Genomic DNA, 23500 nt, shown 5'->3' with positions numbered 1-23500 from the left:
TCTGCTTTAAAACCTTAGAATATATTGCCTTCTAATCTGTTTGTCTCTGTTGAGTAAGGACTCCTGATCAATATGGATTTCTTCTAAGTCCTGTTCCGTCTCGTCTCCCCTTCATTTCCTGTTTTGTTAGAATTTGAGGGGGATTTTCTTTGTTAATCCATGGCCCGCCAGGTTAGCCGAGAGCGTTAATGCGCTGCTTCCTGGACTCGGGTTGGCGCGCTGGCCCCGGATCGAATCCGCCCGCCGGATATACGACGAGGGGCGGTGTACCGGCCAGCCTGGATGTGGTTTTTAGGCGGTTTTCCACATCCCTCTAAGTGAATACCGGGCTGGTCCCCATGTCCCGCCTCAATTACACGACTCACAGACATTTGAAACACATCCGCACCTTTCCATGATTTACACAGGATGCAGAGAGATGGGGTACTCTGATTCCGTCCCGGGGGGTACGGGGTGGCGGCAGGAAGGGCATCCGGCCACCCCTTCACATTAACATGCCAAATCTGGTTTAACCACGCCAACCCCGTGCAAAATGCGGGACAAAGCCGCAGGCGATAGATAGAATTTCTTTGTTAATCCATGTTTCCTCATTCTCTCTAGAGGTCCATAGAGTGAAACATGTCTAATCTCATTTGTTATTTAGGACAGAGTGAATGTATTTCTTTATTTTGTCTCAGAACCAAATTTTTGTCTTTGTTCTCGACTGAACCTAATATTTTTAACAAGACACTTTTCCGCATCTTATAATGTCATTTTGCATCCACGTATAAGTAGTATTTCCGACCCCTCGAGAGCTTTTCCTTTTAGAGCTGTATTACAATGCCTTAATTTAATGTCTTTAGTAAAAACTTTTTTCTTGTACATACATCTCACGTTCATGTATGTCTTTTTTTTTTTCATAGTTCAACTGCTGTTTTTTTGCTTTTGATCTTTATTTTTCACCCCAATATTTAAAGTTGTCTCTTTTCTTGCTGTTGTTATACTTGCTTTTCGGAATTCTTAGTGAGTTAGTTTAACTGGTGATGTATTCTGTCCTTTCAGACGATGTTTGTTGACCTCCTTCAGAAGATCTACTATTTTCTTTGCATTATCTAAGGTTCCGTCTATTAATAAAAAGTGTTCTTCCAAAAACTGAATAAGTGTAGTTGTACAGACTCGTAAGTTTGACTTCGTTGTAATTTATACAATATAAAATCGAAGTGTGCACTCACCTTTGTGTTTCACTTACGCTACGATTGTGAGCTCAAGTGTGCAGGTGAGGGCAATACTGTTTCTTTCGTCGTTTCTGCCTACGTTGGAGAAGTTTCTCTTACTGGGCGTTCTTCCTCCTTTCTACCTTGTCTTCCCTAAACTTCCTGTGCTTTTCCGGATCCATCTGCGGACTCACGAACAGTGGTTAAAGTTGTGAGAGTTTGTTGCAACTATATTTCTTAAATTTTTAATAACAGATGGATCATAATGCCAAGAAAAGACTAGGTCTTCTTCAGAAGTCAGCTGAAATGCACTTTTCAAGTGTTGTATGCTCTAAATGCAATTTCTTGGAAGGAACTTAGCACATTTTCTGTTGTGTAAACTACGAGGAGTCAGGTTTGTTGTTAGCAATGGGTGGAACCTGTGTAAGGGTGCGTTTTACTGTCCGGGAAGTCAGGATGCAGACCAGTCCACGTGAGCTAACCCTCAGCAATGCAGCTAAAAAGTACCTTCTACTAAAAAAAGGTAGTAATTTTTTTAGAATTTCACACCGTTTTGTGGACTCTAGTTTTCATGATACTAGATCCTCCTCCGTAAATTAGCTGAAAATTTTAAAATTAATACAGTAGGACCTTGATGCTCGGTGATATGTCGATGCCGAGATATCAAATATGCCAGGTTATCAAGATCTTTTTCAAAAACTCATTTAAAAAACGATACAAGCTAATCCGATATGTGTTACTTTTCTTAAAAACAAAATTGAATGAAAAACCGATTACTGTACTGCTTTATTAATTCAGTTTAAGGCTCAAAGTTCTAGAACAGTTCAGTATACATAAATATATTGTGTACACCAGTTACGAAATAAAATAACCACCGCTGATTAGAAGAGATCAACAGCAAGTAAATTAGTAAGAAATGTTACCAAGACTTTGTTGCAACTGATGTGCAGATTTATAATTTCAGAAGCATTGTATTGTTGGCTGCTCTCAACGAATTTGACAAGTGTTTAAGGCTTCTGAAGCGCCAGCGCAAGGGATGAGAGTTGTCATTGTTTCTTCTTAGTCTCTCTCAGATTCTGGTACCTCCTGTGCATTGAAGACACTCAGTAATCTCTTCTTGGATAAAAATACTGGATACTTTCTGATGCATGTCGTACTCTTGGGTCTTCCAGATTATCGAGTGCCGGATTATAGCGGTCTTACTGTAGGTTTCTTTTTTTTTTTTTTTTTTTTTTTCGTCCCCCATTCAGTCTTCTGACTGGTTTGATGCGGCCCGCCACGAATTCCTGTCTCATTTCTGCTACTTCTCATTACCTTCGTCTTTCTTCGTTTTACTCTGTCCATACTCCGTACTCATTAGACTGTTCATTCCGTTCAGCAGATCATGTAATTCTTTTTCACTTTCACTCAGGATAGCAGTGTCATCAGCGAATCGTATCATTGATATCCTTTCACCTTGAATTTTAATTGCACTCCTGAACCTTTATTTCCATCACTGCTTCCTCGGTGTACAGTTTGAAAAGTAGGGGCGAAAGGCTACATCATTGTCTCTCCATCTCAGAGTAGCACTTGCAGCCTACGTCCTCAATTATTTGTTGCATGTCTTCCAATCTCTGTCTTCCTCTACAACTCCATCTACTACCATGGAAGTCATTCCTTCATGTCTTAACAGATGTCATATCATCCTGTCCCTTCTCCTTGTCAGTGTTTTCCACATATTCCTTTCCTCTCCGATTCCGCACAGAACCTCCTCATTCCTTACCTTGTCAGTCCACCTAATTTTCAACATTCGTCTGTAGCACCACATCTCAAATGCTTCGATTCTCTTCTGTTCCGGTTTTCCCACAGTCCATAGTTCACTACCATGCAATGCTGTACTACAGACGTACATTCTCAGAAATTTATTCCTCAAATTAAGGCCGATATTTGATATTAGTAGACTTCTCTTGGCCAGGAATGCCCTTTTTTCCACTGCTAGTCTGCTTTTGATGTCCTCCTCACTCCGTCCATCATTCGTTATTTTGTGCCTAGGTAGCAGAATTCCTTAACTTCATCTACTTCGTGACCATCAATCATGATATTAAGTTTCTCGCTGTTCTCATTTCTGCTACTTCTCATTACCTTCGTCTTTCTTCGTTTTACTCTGTCCATACTCCGTACTCATTAGACTGTTCATTCCGTTCAGCAGATCATGTAATTCGTTTTCACTTTCACTCAGGATAGCAATGTCATCAGCGAATCGTATCATTGATATCCTTTCACCTTGAATTTTAATTGCACTCCTGAACCTTTATTTCCATCACTGCTTCCTCGGTGTACAGTTTGAAAAGTAGGGGCGAAAGGCTACATCATTGTCTTACACCCTTCTTAATACGAGCACTTCTTTCTTGGTCGTCCACTCTTATTATTCCCTCTTGGCTATTGTACGTATTGTGTATGACCCGTCTCTCCCTATAGCCTACCCCTACTTTTCTCGGAATTTCGAACATCTTGCACCATTTTACATTGTTATCAGCAGACTGTCATAATACTTAGAAAGTGTATTTTTGTGCAAACATACACTTTTCTAAAATGGAACAATACCTATTGACATTAACAAACTAAAGGCAGGATAAATTAGAATGTCATGGTGTTTACTGTAGGATTCTAGCGCGAGTCGCTTACGAAATACCGTGTTCTGAAACGTTTCCGCACCAACACTTGCACAAAGATCAACAAAAGTACTTACACTTGTTATGTGGATTCCGATCAGTAACGATACAATTGACCATCACAGGTAATGTTCAAAATGATCACCGGTAGCGACAATACACGCTTACAGTCTGTTATGGAACGAATGCTCTACACTTGCTAGCATTTCAGGAGATGTCCGAGTAGCCTGTAATAACTCGTCGTTGCATATAATCGGGTCCAGTAGTTATGTCCTTTTAGACAGCGTCTGTCAGCTTTCCCCACTGAAAAAGGTCTACAGGCAAGTCCGGGGAACAAGCTGGCCAAGCGACAGATCCTTGGGCCCAACCCAACGATTCGGAAACAGTTGAAGACATGATGTAGTACTTCGTGTACCATAGGCTGGGTAGCCATCGTGCAGGTACCACAGGTTCCTCCTAGTCAGCTGAGGAACGTCTTCGGCATCTGTGAAAGATAGTCTGTTAGGACGCTGGTATATTTGCGCGCGATCAGTGTTCCGTCTATGAAAAAACAGGCCTATGAGCTTATGTTTCACTATCCCACACCACACGTTGACACTCCATGGACGCAAACGTTCCACCAGACAACGCCAAAGGGGATTGTCAGCAGATCAATAGTGCACGGTTCGGTGGTTTACCTGGCCATGATTGGTAAACATGGCTTTTTCACTAAACAAGATACAAAACATATCTGGAGTATATAACAATACGAGGCCCCCACCACCAATCCAGTATGTGAAAATCGCACATCAATAGCACTTCATATTTCCGCAACATTTACGGTGCTAATACTAGGTGATTCACCATGTGTATCTTGGATTTCCGATTGCAGTAAGAGTATAAGAAGACGAGTGCTGGGAAAGAAATCAGCGGCGGCAGCAGCAGCAGCAGCACACGTGTGGACATGATTTACAGTACCAATGTAAACTTCCTTGGGTACTTGAAAATGGAGATAAATACCTAAAACGCATCTCTCTCGCATGAAAATCCTAACTAGTGCAGTACTTCATTATCTGAATAACTGTGATACACGTGCACGCTATAATATACCTTTTCAATGCTGCATTGAAGGGCGTACCTACATACTAAGACACAAAGTTCTTACGTGGAAGATAGTGTTGATGATTTCGTCGTCGTCTTTAGAGACGTGATAATCTCCACAGGCTGGGTTAATACTTAGAAAATTGACAGGAGGACTGCGAATATCTGGTAAATCTCAGGTTACGATATTATCTTAATCTTTAAACATTTGTATTCTAAAACTTTTCAGATATTATAACGACAGAGTTTTAACAAATATCTAGGACAGTGTCTGATTTCTGCACCCTCACAAAATTACTTCACCACCATTCACAACTTCCCGTCTAGTCTTCACATAATGAAGATGTGCAAAGAGGCAATAGAAAGCAAAGAGTTTGTCTTGTCAGGTACAATCACTGGTACAAATTAAGCAAAACTTACTAGAATATAATTTAAAAAAAAAATTATCTTACAAATTTCAGCATTGTTCCAAAGACATCGAATATAAATATTATATTTTATAAATGCTAGTCTGAGAAGAATAGGTTGGCACAGTAGAGGAATTCATGGTGGGTCACATCAAACCTTTTGGAAGACAAAAAAAGGAAGGTAGTAAAGACAATTTGTGTCAGATAGGAACTTGAACCCAGATAGCCTCCTTAGTGCTGGCAGATGCCTTAACAGTGGGCTAGTTGAATATGCTATATCTGCAGCGTGAGTTGAGGACAACTCTACAGAACCCTGTTCAAAAGATTTGGTGCACTATCGCCCATCACTATATTAACACATTTGGAGGGAACTTCATTTTGAACACTTGAAAATGGTACATTTTCACTACTCTTTTCAAGTGAAATAAAAAGTAACACTAAAGCTAATAATTTAGTTTTCTTCCTTACACTTTTGTCTCTTACACATCATTTTTGTGTCCACTTCAGGTGCTCCCTGTAATAGCTGCACCATGTAGTAAGATCCCTTGTAGCCGGAACATTGGTCATCGGTGAGAATTCCTGAAGCCCTTTTATGGGACTTGTAACACAACGATTTTTTGAAAGTAATTTTAACAATTTTTTGTCAGAAGAGCTAGGATAATTGAATATTATGAAGTTCTAACAAAATTATGATATGGTGACACAAATATCATTTTCTTCACGTGCACTGAAAATGGGCTTTTAAGTGCCACAAAACAGCTATGTATACTGATTGGTTTCGAACTGACTGGTTTCGAACTGACTGGTTTCGAACTGACTGGTTTCGAACTGACTGGTTTCGAACTGACTGGTTTCGAACTGACTGGTTTCGAACTGACTGGTTTCGAACTGACTGGTTTCGAACTGACTGGTTTCGAACTGACTGGTTTCGAACTGACTGGTTTCGAACTGACTGGTTTCGAACTGACTGGTTTCGAACTGACTGGTTTCGAACTGACTGGTTTCGAACTGACTGGTTTCGAACTGACTGGTTTCGAACTGACTGGTTTCGAACTGACTGGTTTCGAACTGACTGGTTTCGAACTGACTGGTTTCGAACTGACTGGTTTCGAACTGACTGGTTTCGAACTGACTGGTTTCGAACTGACTGGTTTCGAACTGACTGGTTTCGAACTGACTGGTTTCGAACTGACTGGTTTCGAACTGACTGGTTTCGAACTGACTGGTTTCGAACTGACTGGTTTCGAACTGACTGGTTTCGAACTGACTGGTTTCGAACTGACTGGTTTCGAACTGACTGGTTTCGAACTGACTGGTTTCGAACTGACTGGTTTCGAACTGACTGGTTTCGAACTGACTGGTTTCGAACTGACTGGTTTCGAACTGACTGGTTTCGAACTGACTGGTTTCGAACTGACTGGTTTCGAACTGACTGGTTTCGAACTGACTGGTTTCGAACTGACTGGTTTCGAACTGACTGGTTTCGAACTGACTGGTTTCGAACTGACTGGTTTCGAACTGACTGGTTTCGAACTGACTGGTTTCGAACTGACTGGCCGACTGATTTTAAATTGTTGGCATCAAATTCCAATCAAAATCTTATGTACCATTCACAAGCTGCATTTCCTGCCAATCTGAAAAATGTGGTTTTGGGAAAAAGGTGTTTTAAAGTCTCGGGCTATATTTTCTGTAGTATAATTAAACATACCTCTAATCAGCTAACCCTGGTGTATAGGCCTACAGCAATTCTTCCAGATCCAAAAGGGGCTCCTCCTGCCTTTTCTTCATGGCCGTGGTGGTCCTGTGGGCCTCTTTGCCAGCTCCTGTCACCTGCTGCACTGTTTGCTCAATACCCTTTACCTCTGCTTCTGTGCTGAAGATGTAATGGGTTGGTCCAATCTCAAGTTGGGGCATGTTAATAATTTCCATAATGCCTGTTAATTATTTTGTGTTAAAATTATGTGTCAACTATTTTGTTACTGCTGTGAAAGGTTTTCAGAGCCTCTTTTTCACAAATCGCCTTGTGCTTGATAATGTAGTTTCTTATGAACTTGGGATGAACACTACACCACACAGCAAATTTTAAACCTGAAAAATTAAAATAGATTTATTGTAACCTTCAAAGAGGACTAGCTCCCTTAAGGGGATTTGCTGTAAACAAGAAATACATTTCTTCCACCTGACAGCCCAGAATACAGATTCAGTGTAAGCAATAAGAGCAGTCTACATAAGAAATTATTTTGGTTCAAGAAAAGAAAACTGTTATTCAGAAAAAAACTTCTTAATAATTTGCTCCAACATTAAACAGTTTAGTTAGTAATGAAGTAAAATTGAAGAGGAACCTGAAGGATTTATTGCTGACAAATTACTCCTTCATGATGGCAAATTTATTGATAGATCTGACTCTTATACGGTACATCTTAAAGAATATAATAATGGAAACAATCAGTTATTGATCAAATTACTTAATTGGATAGATAAAAAATCTACTAACTAAGTGGTGGCAGAGCACAACATAAGACTGTTGTGACTGGCAAGCTTTTGGAGCCAGTGGCTCCTTCAGGCAGAAGTGTTGAAGTGGAAGGAAGAATGGTGAAGGAAAAGTGTTGGAGATGTCTAGGAAAAGGGGTAGATTTGGGAATGTCACCCCTGACCCGTGGTTCTGGGTGACATTCCTAAAATCTACCCCTTTTTCTAGACCTCTCCAGTCCTATTCCTTTACCAGTCTTCCTTCTCCTTCAACCCTTCTGCCTGAAGAAGGAGCCACTAGCTCCGAAAGCTTGCCAATCACAACTGTCTTTTATATGTGTGTTCTGCTACCATTTGGGGAGTAGGTTTTTTACCTATCCAATTAAATAATTTTAAAGGATATAATGGAATGTTTGTCTTCTCTACATTTAGCACAACTGTGATGAGTATAAGAAAATATTCAAAGTATTTTATTTTCTTGATACTTGAATTATTTTACACACTCCGGCATGTAATCATTTATATGTGTATGAAAATTATTCTATTAATTTGTAAATTGGTTGGTTGTTATGCATACCTGGTAACCACTTCACTCAATTTCTGTGGGATAATCAAATCTAAGAGTATCAGTTCTTGCATAAAATGTATACTGTGACATTTTCCGTGTCCATTTTGATCTGAGGAACACCACTTTCTAATCTGATCTTCATTTCATAACAGTTTTATTAAGTAAAACTTTTGCTATATTGGATCATCAAAGACTTTGTTCAAAACCAATGTTACATTGCAACAAGTGAATTTAAATATAATGGTCATATACAAATTTTAAATATTTCTTCCAATCTGAATGTTGGATAATTTGGTTTATAAGTAAATCACTATCTTCCATTTGTTATATCACATCCAAATTCATCATTCACTTGTCGTTTACCTCTACAGCTTACCACAGAATACAATGATCTGGAGAAAGATGAAGTTAACATCATTTCTGGTGCCCTGGAACTACGGAAAAAAACTGTTTTTGATGTAATGACAAAGCTTGAAGATGTCTTTATGCTGGATTATGAAGCCATATTGGACTTTGAGACAGTCTCTGAGATAATGAAACAAGGTAAGTATTGGCAGTTTCAGTAGCTGCTTTTCTCACATAAGAAAATGGTCTTTATTCCAAACCAGTTGAAAACTGTTTCTGCCTGTATATGTTAATGGTTATTTTGTTGAATTTGAGTTGTTGGTTAATAGTGATTCCGTTTTGGCAAGGAATGGTGTAGAAATGTGTCAACATTTCTTTATATCAATGATTTGTAGCATAAGCAGCTCACTTGAAATTAGAAAAAAAGTAATTTCTGGCTGCTCACATTACTGTCACTTGTCAACACATTAAAAGTTGTTCTTTTCTGCAGGATACTCCAGGATACCAGTTTATCAAGGAAGTCGTAGCAACATTGTGACTGTCTTATACATTAAAGATCTAGCATTTGTTGATCCTGATGATAACACTCCATTAAAGACACTCTGCAAATTCTATCAGAATCCATGTAATTTTGTATTTGAAGATACTACCCTCGATGTCATGTTCAAGCAGTTCAAAGAAGGTAATCGTAAATAATTACTTTTTCCTACAAATGAATGCACTCTGTCACAATGATGTTAACAGTCAGTGACATAATGTATATGCTGGAGTGAAATTTGAGAATAATATTGTGTGTGTTTTTGTCTTAACAGGAATAAAAGGACACATGGCATTTGTTCATAGAGTCAATTCAGAAGGTGAAGGAGATCCATTTTATGAAACGATTGGGCTTGTGACATTGGAGGATGTCATTGAGGAACTTATCCAGTCAGAAATTGTTGATGAAACAGATGTTTGGAGTAAGTATTTTTACCCTGTTCTTCCCAACATTTGGGTGAATGAGAAATTATACCTGAAACAAATTCTTTATTATAATCCTATGCAGCATACAGCATAAAAATTCTGTCTCATCTCATCTAATTTACCAGCAAAATGTGTGAATTTCTATTGCCTATTAGGAGCATTTTTGTTTAGAAGTTCTCATGACGTGCCAACAGAGTTGGTCTTTCTTAATTTGTTCTTACATGGTCATAGTTGCAAGTCAGTCTCAGATGTATAAACAAACACAGAATATGGACTGCAAAAATGAAGTCATCATCATATGGAGACTCTGGTACAAACTGAGGTCAGATGGATGTCATAAACAAAGCACAAATTGTAAATATAGTTTTTCCTGTGAAGATATGAGTTAGTACAGGGTGACACATGGGAGACGGACAGTTTTTAATGAAATAGTACTCAGCCAACTGTAAAATTAATGCATGTTTATTTACACAAAATCAAAGCTCATTATTTGCCATTTTAGTTAACAAAGTTATTTGTGAAAAATAATGTCGTCAAGGTGATGTCCATCATTTCGAACGCAGGACTCAAGTCTCTTCTCAAAATCCTCCATCACATGGACTAAAATCTCTGCAGGGATGGCAGCAATTTCTTGAATGATTGCATACTTCAACTTGTCCAAATTTCATTGTTTGTGGTTATAGACACAGTTCTTAAGGTACCCCCACAGAAAAAAGTCACATACTGACAAGTCTGGAGACTGGGAGGCCAAGGAACATTGCCAAAACATGAGATAATCTGGCCAGGAAACATGCGTCTAAGAGCTATCATTGAAGTGTTTGCGGTGTGCGATGTTGCCCCATCCTGGTTTCAAGAATGTTTCAAGCATACGAATGTAACGAACCAAATTAACAGTAACTGTGGCCCCATTCTCTCCAAAAAAAGGTACAAGAATGCCAACAGACCCAAGAGCACACCAGACTGTTACTTTTTCTGAGTGTAGAGGACGCTGATGGATAAGGTGTGCACGGTCCCATTTAAATGAAAATGAACTTCATCGCTTATCAATAAAATTTCATTTTCATTCTATCAAAAAAATCACTTGCATTCTGTAAGCGAAGTCTTCTCGTACAGCAAAATCAGTTTCCTTAAGTTGTTGGACAATAAGCATTTTGTAGGGATGGAATTTTAATTCTTTATGCAAAATTCATCTAACTGATTCACGATTGATTTGTAACTCACTAGCATGACGTCTAGCTGACCGTCCTGTGCTTCTGACTGCCGCTTACCTTACCCTTTCAACATTTTCTGGTGTCGTTACTCTGCATCTCAGGCCAGGATGCTTCTTATCCAGTATGTTTCCAGTTGATCTGAAGTTTTCCACCCATCCGAGGATTGTGTTACAGCTCGGAACAGCTCCATGTCGACCGACATTAAACCACACATGAAACAATCACTGCGTAGCAATAATAGACTCGCCACTTTTCACGAAACTGTCGTAGACAAACACTTGACGTTGCAAGTCCCACTACTCCATAGTGACTGAGTAAATGAAATGGCATCTTCTGTGGATCGGAACTATCCTCGCCACAACCACCTCCCACCATCGCGCCCTCAGTACTACACAGTTCAAAACCGTCCCTCTCCCATGTGTCACCCTGTACTCCAGTGACACGAAAAATTATACAATTGATGATGCAAATAAGAAGTTAACACCTGTTGCATATGAGTATTCTTCAGGTCAGAGTATTCGATTTTGCAACAACAAATGTACCATTTATCCTCATTAACAAGCTCACCGGACAAAAACTTAGTCATCCCAGTGCACACGCACAGATGAATTGTTAAGGCTTTATAGATGATGCAGTGACAGAGTTATGTGCTTAACTGTGCACGCTCTGCCTTTACATGAGCATTAGGCAGTAGTAATCAGTTTTTAAAGTAGACATTGTATACAAACATTGGTAAATGTAAGGATGTGATAGAGACAAAAAGGGGCAATTGTGTTTGATCATGTCCATGGCCATACGGTGTGTGAAGTTGCTGGATTTGTTGGTGCGTGGACTGTTCAACATGGTTAGAAAAAAATCCTGATTGAGAGGGACCGGATGTGTGTTTCATGCCTTGTGTATCAAAATCATTTCTAAAACTAATACGAATTGATGCAGGCAGTGAACAAAGATCCATCCCAACCTGTTAGCAAGGGAACATTGTGATGGGAACTGCATGCAATGAACATTTGGAGTCGGTCACCTCGCAAGAGGCCAGTACTCACTCAGACACTTAAAGATGATGACAACAACATAGTTCATTGAAGTTTCTGAACACTTTCCCATCGTATTACATCTTGAGTGACCTGCAAAATCACCTGACTTGAAGCCCATAGAAAATCTGTGGAACATGTTGGAACAGCAGGTAAAATGCTGACACTACCATCTCTGCAATTTAGTGGAACTGTGCAATCAAATCCTCAGCAAGTTGCTTAATGTGAATATGATGTACATGTGCAGTTTCATGGAATAATTTCCTAACTGAATCGAGGCAGTTATAAAGTCCAGGTGTAGAATTATATGGTATTAAACGATGCCTTTAATGATTTTTCTAGGGGTTACAAACTTTTTGTCCACTGAGCTTATCTTAACAGTCATTCAATTAACATCAAATCAGTTTGCATGTTGGCTGATGTCTGAAATAGATAATTTCACAGGTGGCTGTCTCACATTGTCAGTCTTATCAGGAGTAGTTTATGTACAAGAAGTTTTATTGCAAGTGTGGTCAAAGTATGTGAAGAATCGTAGCCCTATGCGTAGACTGGTTGTTTTATTCCAGCCTCATAGTACATTGTCCACTGTTGGATATTGGTAGTGTGTTACTCACTAAAATTGCCATAGAAGGATCATTGCCACAGTGTTAATAAAAAATGTAATGCAAGACAATATAGGGTATTGTTGTTTCACCTACACACCAATGATGCCATTGCTTTTTGTCTGTGTAGCGTAAGTAGTTGCTGAATGTCACACACTCAAGTATATCATATCAGCAATACAATTTCCTTTTTGATACTGGAAAAATGTAGTCAAAATAACTGGATATCAAAAGTTACATTTAGTGCTTAACAAGCATTTAAGAATTTTGTCCATGTTATGTTAATGAAATTAATTTTATTAGGTCTTGTAAGAAGTTTTTGAATAAAATTTTGTGATCATGGACTTCTGTCTTGTGTTCATTCTATAATTTAATCTGACTTGTGTGAGTTTTGAATGTTGTTGTGATAAATCCTCTGCTGCACTCAACAGTAGTAAAAATAATGGTGAAAAGTTTTTTTTCTGTAGTACATTCAGTTTAGATGCTGAATTGATTAGTAGTTTGCTAAAAACAAAGGTATCATCTGAAATTCTCTCATTGCTCCATCTCTATACAATATTTCTCATGGAGTTACACAAGTCTTATTCCATATTCCTAATGACTTCAAAATCAGTAATAAAAATATATTGCAATAACAAAGCAATTAATAATTGAAGAGCTTAGCAAATGTCTAAGAGTGATTACCTACTGTACAAAAACTTTCAATTTGCTATATTTACATAATACATGAAATGTCATGGTGTGAGTGTAGCTTGTGTCATGATCAACTTATAAACTAATGACAAACTTTGTTTCTCCCAAAGTGGACAACAGATCAAAACGCCGCAGGATTAAGTCAACAAAACAAGACTTCACTATCTTCGCCGAGCGTCGAGAGGCACAAAAGATTCACATCTCGCCACAACTAACATTAGCAACCTTCCAGTACCTGAGCACAAGTAAGTAATTTAATGGGGAAATACAGGGATGTTTAGAATATATTAATTGCAGCTGTTAACAAAAAAAAGTGGGTTACGGAAACAAATATTGGTATTCACAGTGATTACATTTTTTGTTATGGCAAATTCAATTTTTGAATGTGAAAGCATGGTGGAAATATCTGTTCCTAACACAGAGGTGACACTGATATCAATGAAATTTCATGCAGAAGTGTGAATCAAGTATCAAATTGATTTTCAGAATTAGTTTGTTGTAAAAAAATTTATAAATCAGTCCTACTGTGAGCGTTTTGTCCAAACAGACAAACTGAAGTACCATTTATTTCTGCAAAAATTCTCCAGTTTTAACATTTTATGGCCAAAGAAAACTCATTTAAAGTCTCTGAACGTTTCTACAGTCCTAAAATTTGAGGTTCGATTGAAATGTGGCAAAATTATGTGAAGTACTTAATAAAACATCAACTACATTTGAAAAAAAATGAGAAAGTGCACAGTACACTATTCAACAGTAATAGGGTATTGGATAATCAGTGAGCAAAAGATACACGAAATAGCTGCTTGCAAGTTTCGCAGAACAACTTCTGTGAAGTTCGGCAGGTAGCAGACAAGGTACTGGTGTAAGGAAAGCTGTGAGGATTAGTTGTGAATTGTGCTTGGATAGCTTAGTCAGTCGAACAGTTGTCCGTGAAAGGCAAAGGTCCTGAGTTCTAGTCTCAGTCCGGCACACAGTTTTGATCTGCCACACACTGCTCCAGAGTGAAAATTTTGTTCTACTGTGAGATACTTTCATACAAGATGGATGTGATATTAATTTAATGCTGGCCAGAAGCAAATATGAAAAATGAGTCTCAACAAGATGTGGACCAATATACAGGGTGTATCAAAAAGAATCAACTAATTTAAAAATTTCATAACTATTATGTTATCTGAGATATGTGTGCAAACAATGTACTGTTGGAAAGAACAAACTATGTGGTTTTACATGGTTCCTACTAGGTAGCAGCAGTGTGCACCCACTTCATTTCTAGTAAAATTGGTGTCGGGACAGCAGAAAGTGTTTTGGGTTCTAAGTTTTGCGCAGTGCAGGGCAGTAATAACTGTTTAGAATGACTTTCGTACTAGGTATGGTGTAGATCCTCCAACACTACAGAGCATTAGATGATGGCATGAACAATTCTGAGAAACAGATTGTTTGTGTAAAGGCAAATTGCTGGGCTGTCCCCGAGTGTCTGACACAGACATTGAACACATCCACCATAGTTTCAGAAGGAGTCTATAGAAATCCATTTGCCATGCAGCTTTACAGCTAAACATGCACCCGATGTCTGTGTGGCATGTGTTGCATTAATGTTTACATATAAAACCATACAAAATTCAGCTACTACAAGCTCTTCCTGAGGGTCACAAACAACAACATGTGAAGGTTTGTAATTTCGTTCTTGGCAAGATGGAGGATGACAGTTTTCTTCCATGCTTAGTGTTTATTGATGAGGCAACATTCCACTTGAATGGAAAGGTTAACTGTTGTAATACAAGAATATGGGATATGGAACAACCATATGAAGTTGTACAACATGAGAGGGCTTGCCAAAATTTGATGTGTTTAGTGCAGTTTCACAGGAAAAGGAGTATGGTCCACTTTTCTTTACTTGGAACATTGTTACAGGAAGCACGTATCTCGGTGTGCATAGGATTAGTGAATGATGGATCAGTCACACCGGACCAAATGATTCAGCCTTACATTACTGGCCTCCAAGATCACCAGACCTGACTGTATGTGATTATTTCTTGTGGGGGTTTATAAAAGACTCTGTTTATGTGGCTCCCTTACCAACAACAATGAATGAACTGAGACACTGCATAACAGCAGCTGTGTAAGCTGTGACTCAAGACTTACTCGCTGCAGTTTGGGAACAATTTGAATTTCAAGGGAGAGGGTGGGGGGCATATTGAACACCTATGAAAAGGTATGAAAAAAAGCTTTTTGAGTTTCCCTTTTATAATAATAATAAAAAAAATTTCATTGTATATGTTTCTAGTTTCAGAAATATAGATGTGCCAAATTGGATGATACTTTTTGTTACACCCTGTATTAATGATTTTATGTTGTGTCTATGCACAGCTGAATAAATGCATTTTATATACTGCTTTATACATGCAAGTTTTAAATCATCCACTTGTGGTAGGTGTGTGCTACATGACAGTGTGTAAATCTGTTGCCAACTACACTATAATTGGGTTGGTGATTGCAATGATCAGCTGAGTGAGCCAGTGTACAGTTCTAAAATACTGAGTGTGGTGAACACTGTGCATGCTCAGAAACAATGTAAAGTCCTCTGTTAGCATTGGAAGTTAACTGATTCTCACTGTGATTAATCACACAATTGTGAAGACTTTTTTTTTTTTTTTTTGTATGTACTTGATCTTTAGTTTGTTTGCTTTGTTTTTGCTACACACTGCAAATCCAGCATGAGGACGTTATATTTTCCCCCATGATAGTGACTTAAGAGTGGAGACAAAATGTTACTTAGTTTTTCCAATACCAAGACAAAGAAAAACATACATACATACATAAATAAGAACATAAAAATGTGTTTTGCAACGAAAATTACTTCACCAGTGAAAAAGTAGCATTAACACAGCATAAAAATAGTTTAGTACATTAATCGACAGTTGAGAAGAAAATATGACGCAAAGGGTGAAGTTGAAAGAAATAAAACTATTTGTTGCCTTCTAAATATTGTTTGGCCTGTGCGCATGCAGATGTTTTCTCAGTCAAATAAATACTAATTACCTTTTTAATAATTTCCATTCTCTCAATTCTTAGCAGAGTGGAAGATTTTCCTTAGGGCCTTTGTCAAAAACATATACTAGGAATTTTGCTTTGGTCATTAATAAACTCTGTCATCATTGCTGGTTTCTTAATTCTGCTATAATATTTCAACTTTCTGTTGAGACAATCTCTCATAGCCTCACATTCACTGTTCAGGTGCCAAACAACACTCACAACACATGGGGTTTTGGTGTCAATGTTTAAACAAAAATGGACACCCATGGCAGCCGATTCATTATGCCAAGGGGCCCACCCTTTCAAAAAAAAAAAAAAAAAAAAAAAAAAAAACACTTTCCATAAAATGTGGCTCAGTGGAAATTCAGTTGATTCTCTGTGGACAGGGCTTCCACACACACAGGCAATTTGATTCATACAGATCTTACTAACAAACATTTGAAGGGTGAAACAATAACTGACAAGTATTTTGCAGGGCTTCTGACCCAAATGACTGGAAAAATATGAGTAAAGAGTCTGCATTCCAAATAGGGGTAAAAAAAATCTTTCATCCAAGAAATGCACCTGTCTACAAAGGAGCTTTTTCAGTGGGATCTACACAGGTGCTTAGCAGTGAGGGGGAAATGTGGTAGACTTGAAGTGAAAATTGTTGGAACATCACCCTAATTGCCATGTTTCACATCCTGACAAATATGGTGGATACTCAAGCACTTTCATCTCCATCACGTGACCAAATTTTTCTCTCTCTCTCTCTCTCTCTCTCTCTCTCTCTCTCTCTCTCTCTCTCTCTTTTTCCGTAATAGCTGTTGTTGCAGTAAAGTACAACAGTACAGTGCATTACCAGTTTGTCCATGTGGGATGAAATGGCATAAAATCACTCTTCTAATGCCATAGGCTATTATGACCAGTAACTTAACAGGAAAGGGATTGCGACAAAATTTCTGCCAGCTTGGTGAACCTGGATGATACCATTTCGCTGCCTGGCATTTCAGTTCTGGCTCTTAGGCCCTGGCCCAAAATTCATCTATAGCAATAATTCTAGCAAGCATATTGTCTCCTTCCTCCTCATAATGTGCTACATGCACATGACAAGTTTCATAATATATCCAATTTTCCACTTCAATTTGTGCACGAGGCACCCACTTTGCTTGTAGCAACTTTACGCACATGTAGCTCATCGTATAAAATCCTGTAGATTGTTGTCTTCTCAATACAGGCATGGCACTGTAATTCCTGCAGCATTCACAGTCTGTTGCACTCCAAGCATTGGGAAATCTGGGTATGAACACAGCCTGTACACACACTGACACGCCACCTGTATCGGTGCATTTTGACCATTGCAGTTCTGCTGTGCCTGAAAGCATCTACCCACTGAGCAACCCTTTGGTATGGTAGAGCAGCAGTTCCTACCACTTCCACAAGCTCCTCATGACATTGTTGCACATTCCTTATGCAGTGATCTGTATTCTTTAAGTAAGAACACTGTTAAAGGCATGTAAGAATCAGCTAGAATGGTTGCTCAGTTCATACTGTGGTCACTCTTCATGCTGCATTCTCCTAGAAAGGACTGCCATCTAGCATCACATCACATCACATTACCGTGGATTCTTTGGGAGACTCCTGATGCTGGGGAATGTGCATAGTTCATAATGTACTATTGTGTACTGTTGCAAGTAACAGTAAAACACTTTTGCAATGATAAACTTTTTTCATGTTTTTTTCTAATGCTGAATTTTATGGTGGTGTGTGTGTTCATTCATCTCCCTACCTCTAATGTTTGCGTATGAACTAACCTTCCATTCATACATTTCAGAATTTTTTAAATTCGTTATCATTTTTGAGGCAAAAAAATAGTTGCCATGACACTTCCTGGCAGATTAAAACTGTGTGCCCGACCGAGACTCGAACTCGGGACCTTTGCCTTTCGCGGGCAAGTGCTCTACCAACTGAGCTACCGAAGCATGACTCACACCCGGTACTCACAGCTTTACTTCTGCCAGTATCGCATCTCCTACCTTCCAAACTTTACAGAAGCTCTCCAGCGAACCTTGCAGAACTAGGTCCCGAGTTCGAGTCTCGGTCGGGCACACAGTTTTAATCTGCCAGGAAGTTTCATATCAGCGCACACTCCGCTGCAGAGTGAAAAATCTCATTCTAGTTGCCATGACCTTTGCAATGACGCTACACACATGGGTATTTACTAGGAGTGGTCAGTGAATCCAGCTATCTAGCAAGTCAGTCAGTTTTTCCAATTAGTGGACTTCTTATGGTTATATAATGATGCTTTCACATAACTGAAATAACTGAAAGTAGAACAGGAATATGTAACTCGTGCAAAATCTCAAATTGAATGTGCCCAAAATGGTAGACCCACACAGTTGTAATGTGTTTATTCTTAGCTATCCCAATTGCATCGGTCTGACAGAAATATATTTGTGGTGTTGATGTATTGTACTTACACTTGCATATAGTGTATGCATAACCTGCTGTCACATGGAGGATATCACCCAATTGTGTGTTCAGAGCTTCTGGCCATATAGTGTATTTATTCTTACGTTTACCATTTGCCAAATCTTATGTCTAAGAACTGAGAGGAAATTAAAAGTTCAGTGCTCACAATCTTTAAAAATTGTGTACATTTAACTTTTATGAAAAATGTGTGTTGTTATATTGACTGCAACAAAAATTTCATTCGAAGAGTAGGGTAGTAAAGTATGAATTTATTTCTCTGGGCGATTAATCATTAGTCTAACAGAGAAAGGAAGTTACAGTGAAAAGTAAGCTCAAATCTACCCATATTTAGTGCACTTGTGACAGTTATGTACTAAGAGGTATATTGTAAATATTGAAATGTTGAGTAATAGCTTAGGTTCTTAAACTGCAATGACATCTCCAACAAATTTCTTGTTCATTAATCCAATAATAACTGTGTATTTTCTTCCAGCTGTTGATGCCTTCAAACCAGAAACAATATCTGAAACAATTTTAAGAAGACTGCTCAAACAGGATATTATTTATCATGTCAAAGTTAAAAATAAAGAAAAAGCACGCAATGATCCTCAGACAATAATATACTCTCAGGTAAGAATGATTTTGAAAATATTTTGTGTTCACCTTTGGGAAAGGTGTTGATATAGTGTAATTCTTTATTTTACAGACATTCATTGGAATGAGCCAAAATATGCTAAATGAATTGGATCTGCCACTTATTACAGTCTCGATTATCAGTTTCACTTTCTTTTAGTTTGTTTTATTCTTCTTAGCTTCTCTGTGTAATTGCTGAATCTGAAAAAGAAATTCCATTGAAGTAACTAAGGAATAATGTGGTGCAGAAAAAATGTTGTTTTTGGTTAAGGGTATGGATCACATGCCTTCATTTATGCACTGAGTAAAAGAGTGTGGTGTCTAACAATGAGAAACAGAATTCTAACAGCCATCACTTCTTAGATTAATACAGAGAAGCATTTTTAGAATGTGGACTCCATGAGGCAAGTGTACATTCACTATCAAATCAGTTTGGTTTCTGAAGGTGAAGCAGGGAAAATACCAGTGCTAAGAGTGGGTGTAATTGATCAGTTCAATACTAGATAAAGTTCAAATGAGGAATGAAGCTTTAATCATTAGCACTGCTATAAACTGATGAAACTGACTGATGGAGTCACTGGAAGGAGCAGACATTTTATGGAGACAATTGTATCTGATTTCCAGAAATTTTACAAGAAATTCCATAATTATGTATAGTTGGCTGAGGTATTTGAAACTGAGTGTCTAGTAAGTGCTGATTATGGTGATGTGAAGCTGTGAAACAAATCAGGCAAGGAACTCTATAAATTCTATTGAAACACCCTAAGCTAAACATCACTGGCAATGAAACCTGCATTTAGCATTCACCCCTTGAAACCAGACACCATATCATCCACTAAAACTGTCAGCACTTGAACATCAATAGAGTACATTCATTAGAGAAACAATCAATGAATCTTCTTTCCCAGCAGTTGCCCTTCATAAAATGCTGTTTGATTTTATTTTCATGTAATGCTAACACACTCAATCCTACACAGTTTCTTATGTTACCTGTCACTGAGTGCTATATTACATTACTAGAAATTTTACTAGAACCATACAGTTTCAGTATTGCAGAATGATTTGCAGTAAATATTAAAAGAGCAGTAACAGATAAGCATCTGTTGCTTACTATATCTGGGGCATTGCTAATTGTCTAAAAGTTACAGCTTTCTTACTTTTTTTGCATTCATTTGTACCATGTGGTAAGCACCATAGAATTTAGCAATTGACTGATAGTTAACTGTTTACATAGCCTATAGAAGTAGTTCCTAAGAGTTAATTCTCTTCAATAGGGTAGACCTATACATTGATTTTACTTGTCCGATATGCTTGAAACATTCCTTCACGATGTACTGAGCAGATCACAATTAAGTAATGTATTCATTTTGGTGCTTCAAATAGCACTGTTTTCTTTTATCAGTTACTGCACTTCCTCAATACTCAAGTTTACATCCGTGCTGGTCCCCTTCTTAGTTGCATTGCAAACATTTCATTGTCAGTATTTTTCTCCTGTATTTTTAAAATTTTTGTGTTTATTCTCATCATATCTTTGATGTGCTATTGTTTCTTCGTCTTTCTTTCTCTTTTTATTTCATTATTTTTTTCTTACTTTCTTTTCAACTTCCTTTCTGTTTCATTTCCTTTCTATATCATTTCCTTTCCTTTACCCTTTGCATATACTTTTCTCCGTTAGTATTTTTGTTATTGTATTTTATCCATCTTGAATAATGATCTCAGGGTGTGAATGGGAATGTAAATATGCCCTTATCACACTTTTCCCCCCACTTTCTAAATCATAATTATTCTTTTACTAAGTACTGTTTCTGTTTTGGATGTTGGTATTCTGATTGCTGTTGGATTATTTATCAATAGCAAATTTTCTGTAATTCACTCTTCCTATTTGAGTTTAAATATTGTCATTTTGTCATTGGAGATAGTGAGTGGAGCTCCAGATGCTAGAAAATGGAGTGCTAAGTGGAGAAATCAGGATATTTCTGAAATGTTTTTGTATTCTTATGTTTGAGTTCAATAGAGGGATGACAGAAGTGCAGGCAGTTGAAACATTTGCGCCATTTATAAGGGTAATCCCACTGGACAGAGCATGGGAAGAAAATGGTTTTCTCAATTTAAGGAGGATTATTTTGACATTAGTGACTTTCCACGTTCAGAAAGACTTTCGGGGTTTGGTGATGATCACTTAAACACATTAATTTACAGTGATTCACATCAGTGTACTCAAAAACTGGGAAATATGATCAGCTGTGATCAGTCAACCATTGAGCAACATTTGCATGCAATGGGGAAGGTCCAAAAATCGGGTGTATGGGTACAGCATGCCCTAAGCCAGAATCACAAAAATCAGTGAGTGGCCATGCACGCATCTCTGCTTGCACATCATCAATTGCCTTGTGAACAATACTGACCATTCCCATCCTGTATCATTACTGATGACAAGAAATAGTGTCTTTACGCTAACAAGAAGAAAAGAAAGCAACAGTTGAGCCCAAAGCAGCAACTCCCCACAACGTTATGCATGTGGTGGAGCAGTAACAGTGTGGTGTACTATGAATTGCTTCCCCAAGGTGTAACCATCACTGCTGACATTTACTGCAACAAATATGTCTCCCTGGTGCAGTCCAAAAACAATGAACTCGTGCTACTCCACAATAACACCTGCCCACATTCTGCTAGACTGACAAAATACACTACACAAAAGTTGGGCTGAGATGTCATTCTGCACCCACATTATTCATTTGATCTTGTGCCCTCAGGTTTTCATTTTTTTCACTCTTCGTCAAATAATCTTCAGGGAACTTCCTTTCCTGATGAAACGCAGTCCGAACATTGCTTGATGTGTTATTTACCTCAAAACAACATGGTTTCCACAGTGGCGGACTAGAAAAATTATACCAACATTGGCAGACTGTTGTAAGCAGTGAAAGAAATGTATTATTGGTGACTGATGTCTCTGCTATGTTTATTAAACTTATGTAAAAACACTATAAACTTATGCACCAACTGAATATTATAATATTTCATAAAATGTTTGCTTTATTTGTAGGGTAAACCAGTGGACTATTTTGTTCTAATATTAGAAGGCCGTGTTGAAGTGACAGTTGGGCAGGAAAGCATGGTATTTGAAAGTGGACCATTTACGTATTTCGGCACTCAAGCTCTGGCACAAAATGTTGGAGTTGTAGGTAAGCCATTCATGTAAACATATTTAAGCATAGTGATAAACACTTCATCATATACAATACTACAATGAAGCAGTTGTATATACTACCTGCACATTTTATATTCATTGTTGGCCAGCATGCCAGTTTAACTAACACCACAATAGTCAGATGTATTGCTTCCCTTATTTGTGCCTTATTTAATAGAAAATCAATTCATCTGTACAAACAAAAACCTTGTGATTCTGAAAAAAAAATTAAGCAGCTCAACATGGATGAATAGTTGTATCAGGTGAGATGGATAGTGTTAATGCAGAACAGGTGATAGGTTGGAAGAGGAATTTACAACAGTGTATCAGGAAAGACTATATGGACTGAGAGAGTTGCACAGATTCTGGCAGAGCTAATGGGGAATGGTGCAGACATGTATACATGGAAATTTATTAATATAATAGAGGGAAACATTCCACGTGGGAAAAATATATCTAAAAACAAAGATGATGTGACTTACCAAACGAAAGCGCTGGCAGGTCGATAGACACACAAACAAACACAAACATACACACAAAATTCAAGCTTTCGCAACAAACTGTTGCCTCATCAGGAAAGAGGGAAGGAGAGGGAAAGACGAAAGGATGTGGGTTTTAAGGGAGAGGGTGAGGAGTCATTCCAATCCTGGGAGCGGAAAGACTTACCTTAGGGGGAAAAAATGACGGGTATACACTCGCGCACACACACACATATCCATCCACACATATACAGACACAAGCAGACATATTTAAACTGTGTCTTTAAATATGTTTGCTTGTGTCTGTATATGTGTGGATGGATATGTGTGTGTGTGTGAGTGTGAGTGTATACCTGTCCTTTTTTCCCCCTAAGGTAAGTCTTTCCACTCCCGGGATTGGAATGACTCCTTACCCTCTCCCTTAAAACCCACATCCTTCTTTCGAGTCTTCCATAACCTATCCCTCTTTCTGCCCTTGCTCGTGATGTTTCCAAAATCTGGGTA

At 38.2% G+C, this 23500-nt stretch overlaps 1 protein-coding gene across 2 annotated transcripts in view; it reads left to right on the top strand.

Annotated features, from left to right (window-relative positions):
* The window catches only part of LOC124800079 (unextended protein), a 504663-nt gene that overhangs the window by 456747 nt on the left and 24416 nt on the right, over positions 1 to 23500 (top strand). For both annotated transcript variants that reach the window (XM_047262967.1, XM_047262968.1), the window contains exons 6-11: positions 8740 to 8911; positions 9204 to 9395; positions 9526 to 9672; positions 13324 to 13458; positions 19191 to 19327; positions 22374 to 22512. In XM_047262967.1, coding sequence (XP_047118923.1) covers positions 8740 to 8911; positions 9204 to 9395; positions 9526 to 9672; positions 13324 to 13458; positions 19191 to 19327; positions 22374 to 22512 — 922 coding nt within the window. The remainder of the gene's footprint in view (positions 1 to 8739; positions 8912 to 9203; positions 9396 to 9525; positions 9673 to 13323; positions 13459 to 19190; positions 19328 to 22373; positions 22513 to 23500) is intronic.

This window comes from Schistocerca piceifrons, chromosome 1, assembly GCF_021461385.2.
Source record: "Schistocerca piceifrons isolate TAMUIC-IGC-003096 chromosome 1, iqSchPice1.1, whole genome shotgun sequence".
NCBI classification, from domain to species: domain Eukaryota; kingdom Metazoa; phylum Arthropoda; class Insecta; order Orthoptera; family Acrididae; genus Schistocerca; species Schistocerca piceifrons.
Note: the sequence above shows the minus strand (reverse complement) of the source record. Positions and strands in the feature narration are given on the sequence as shown.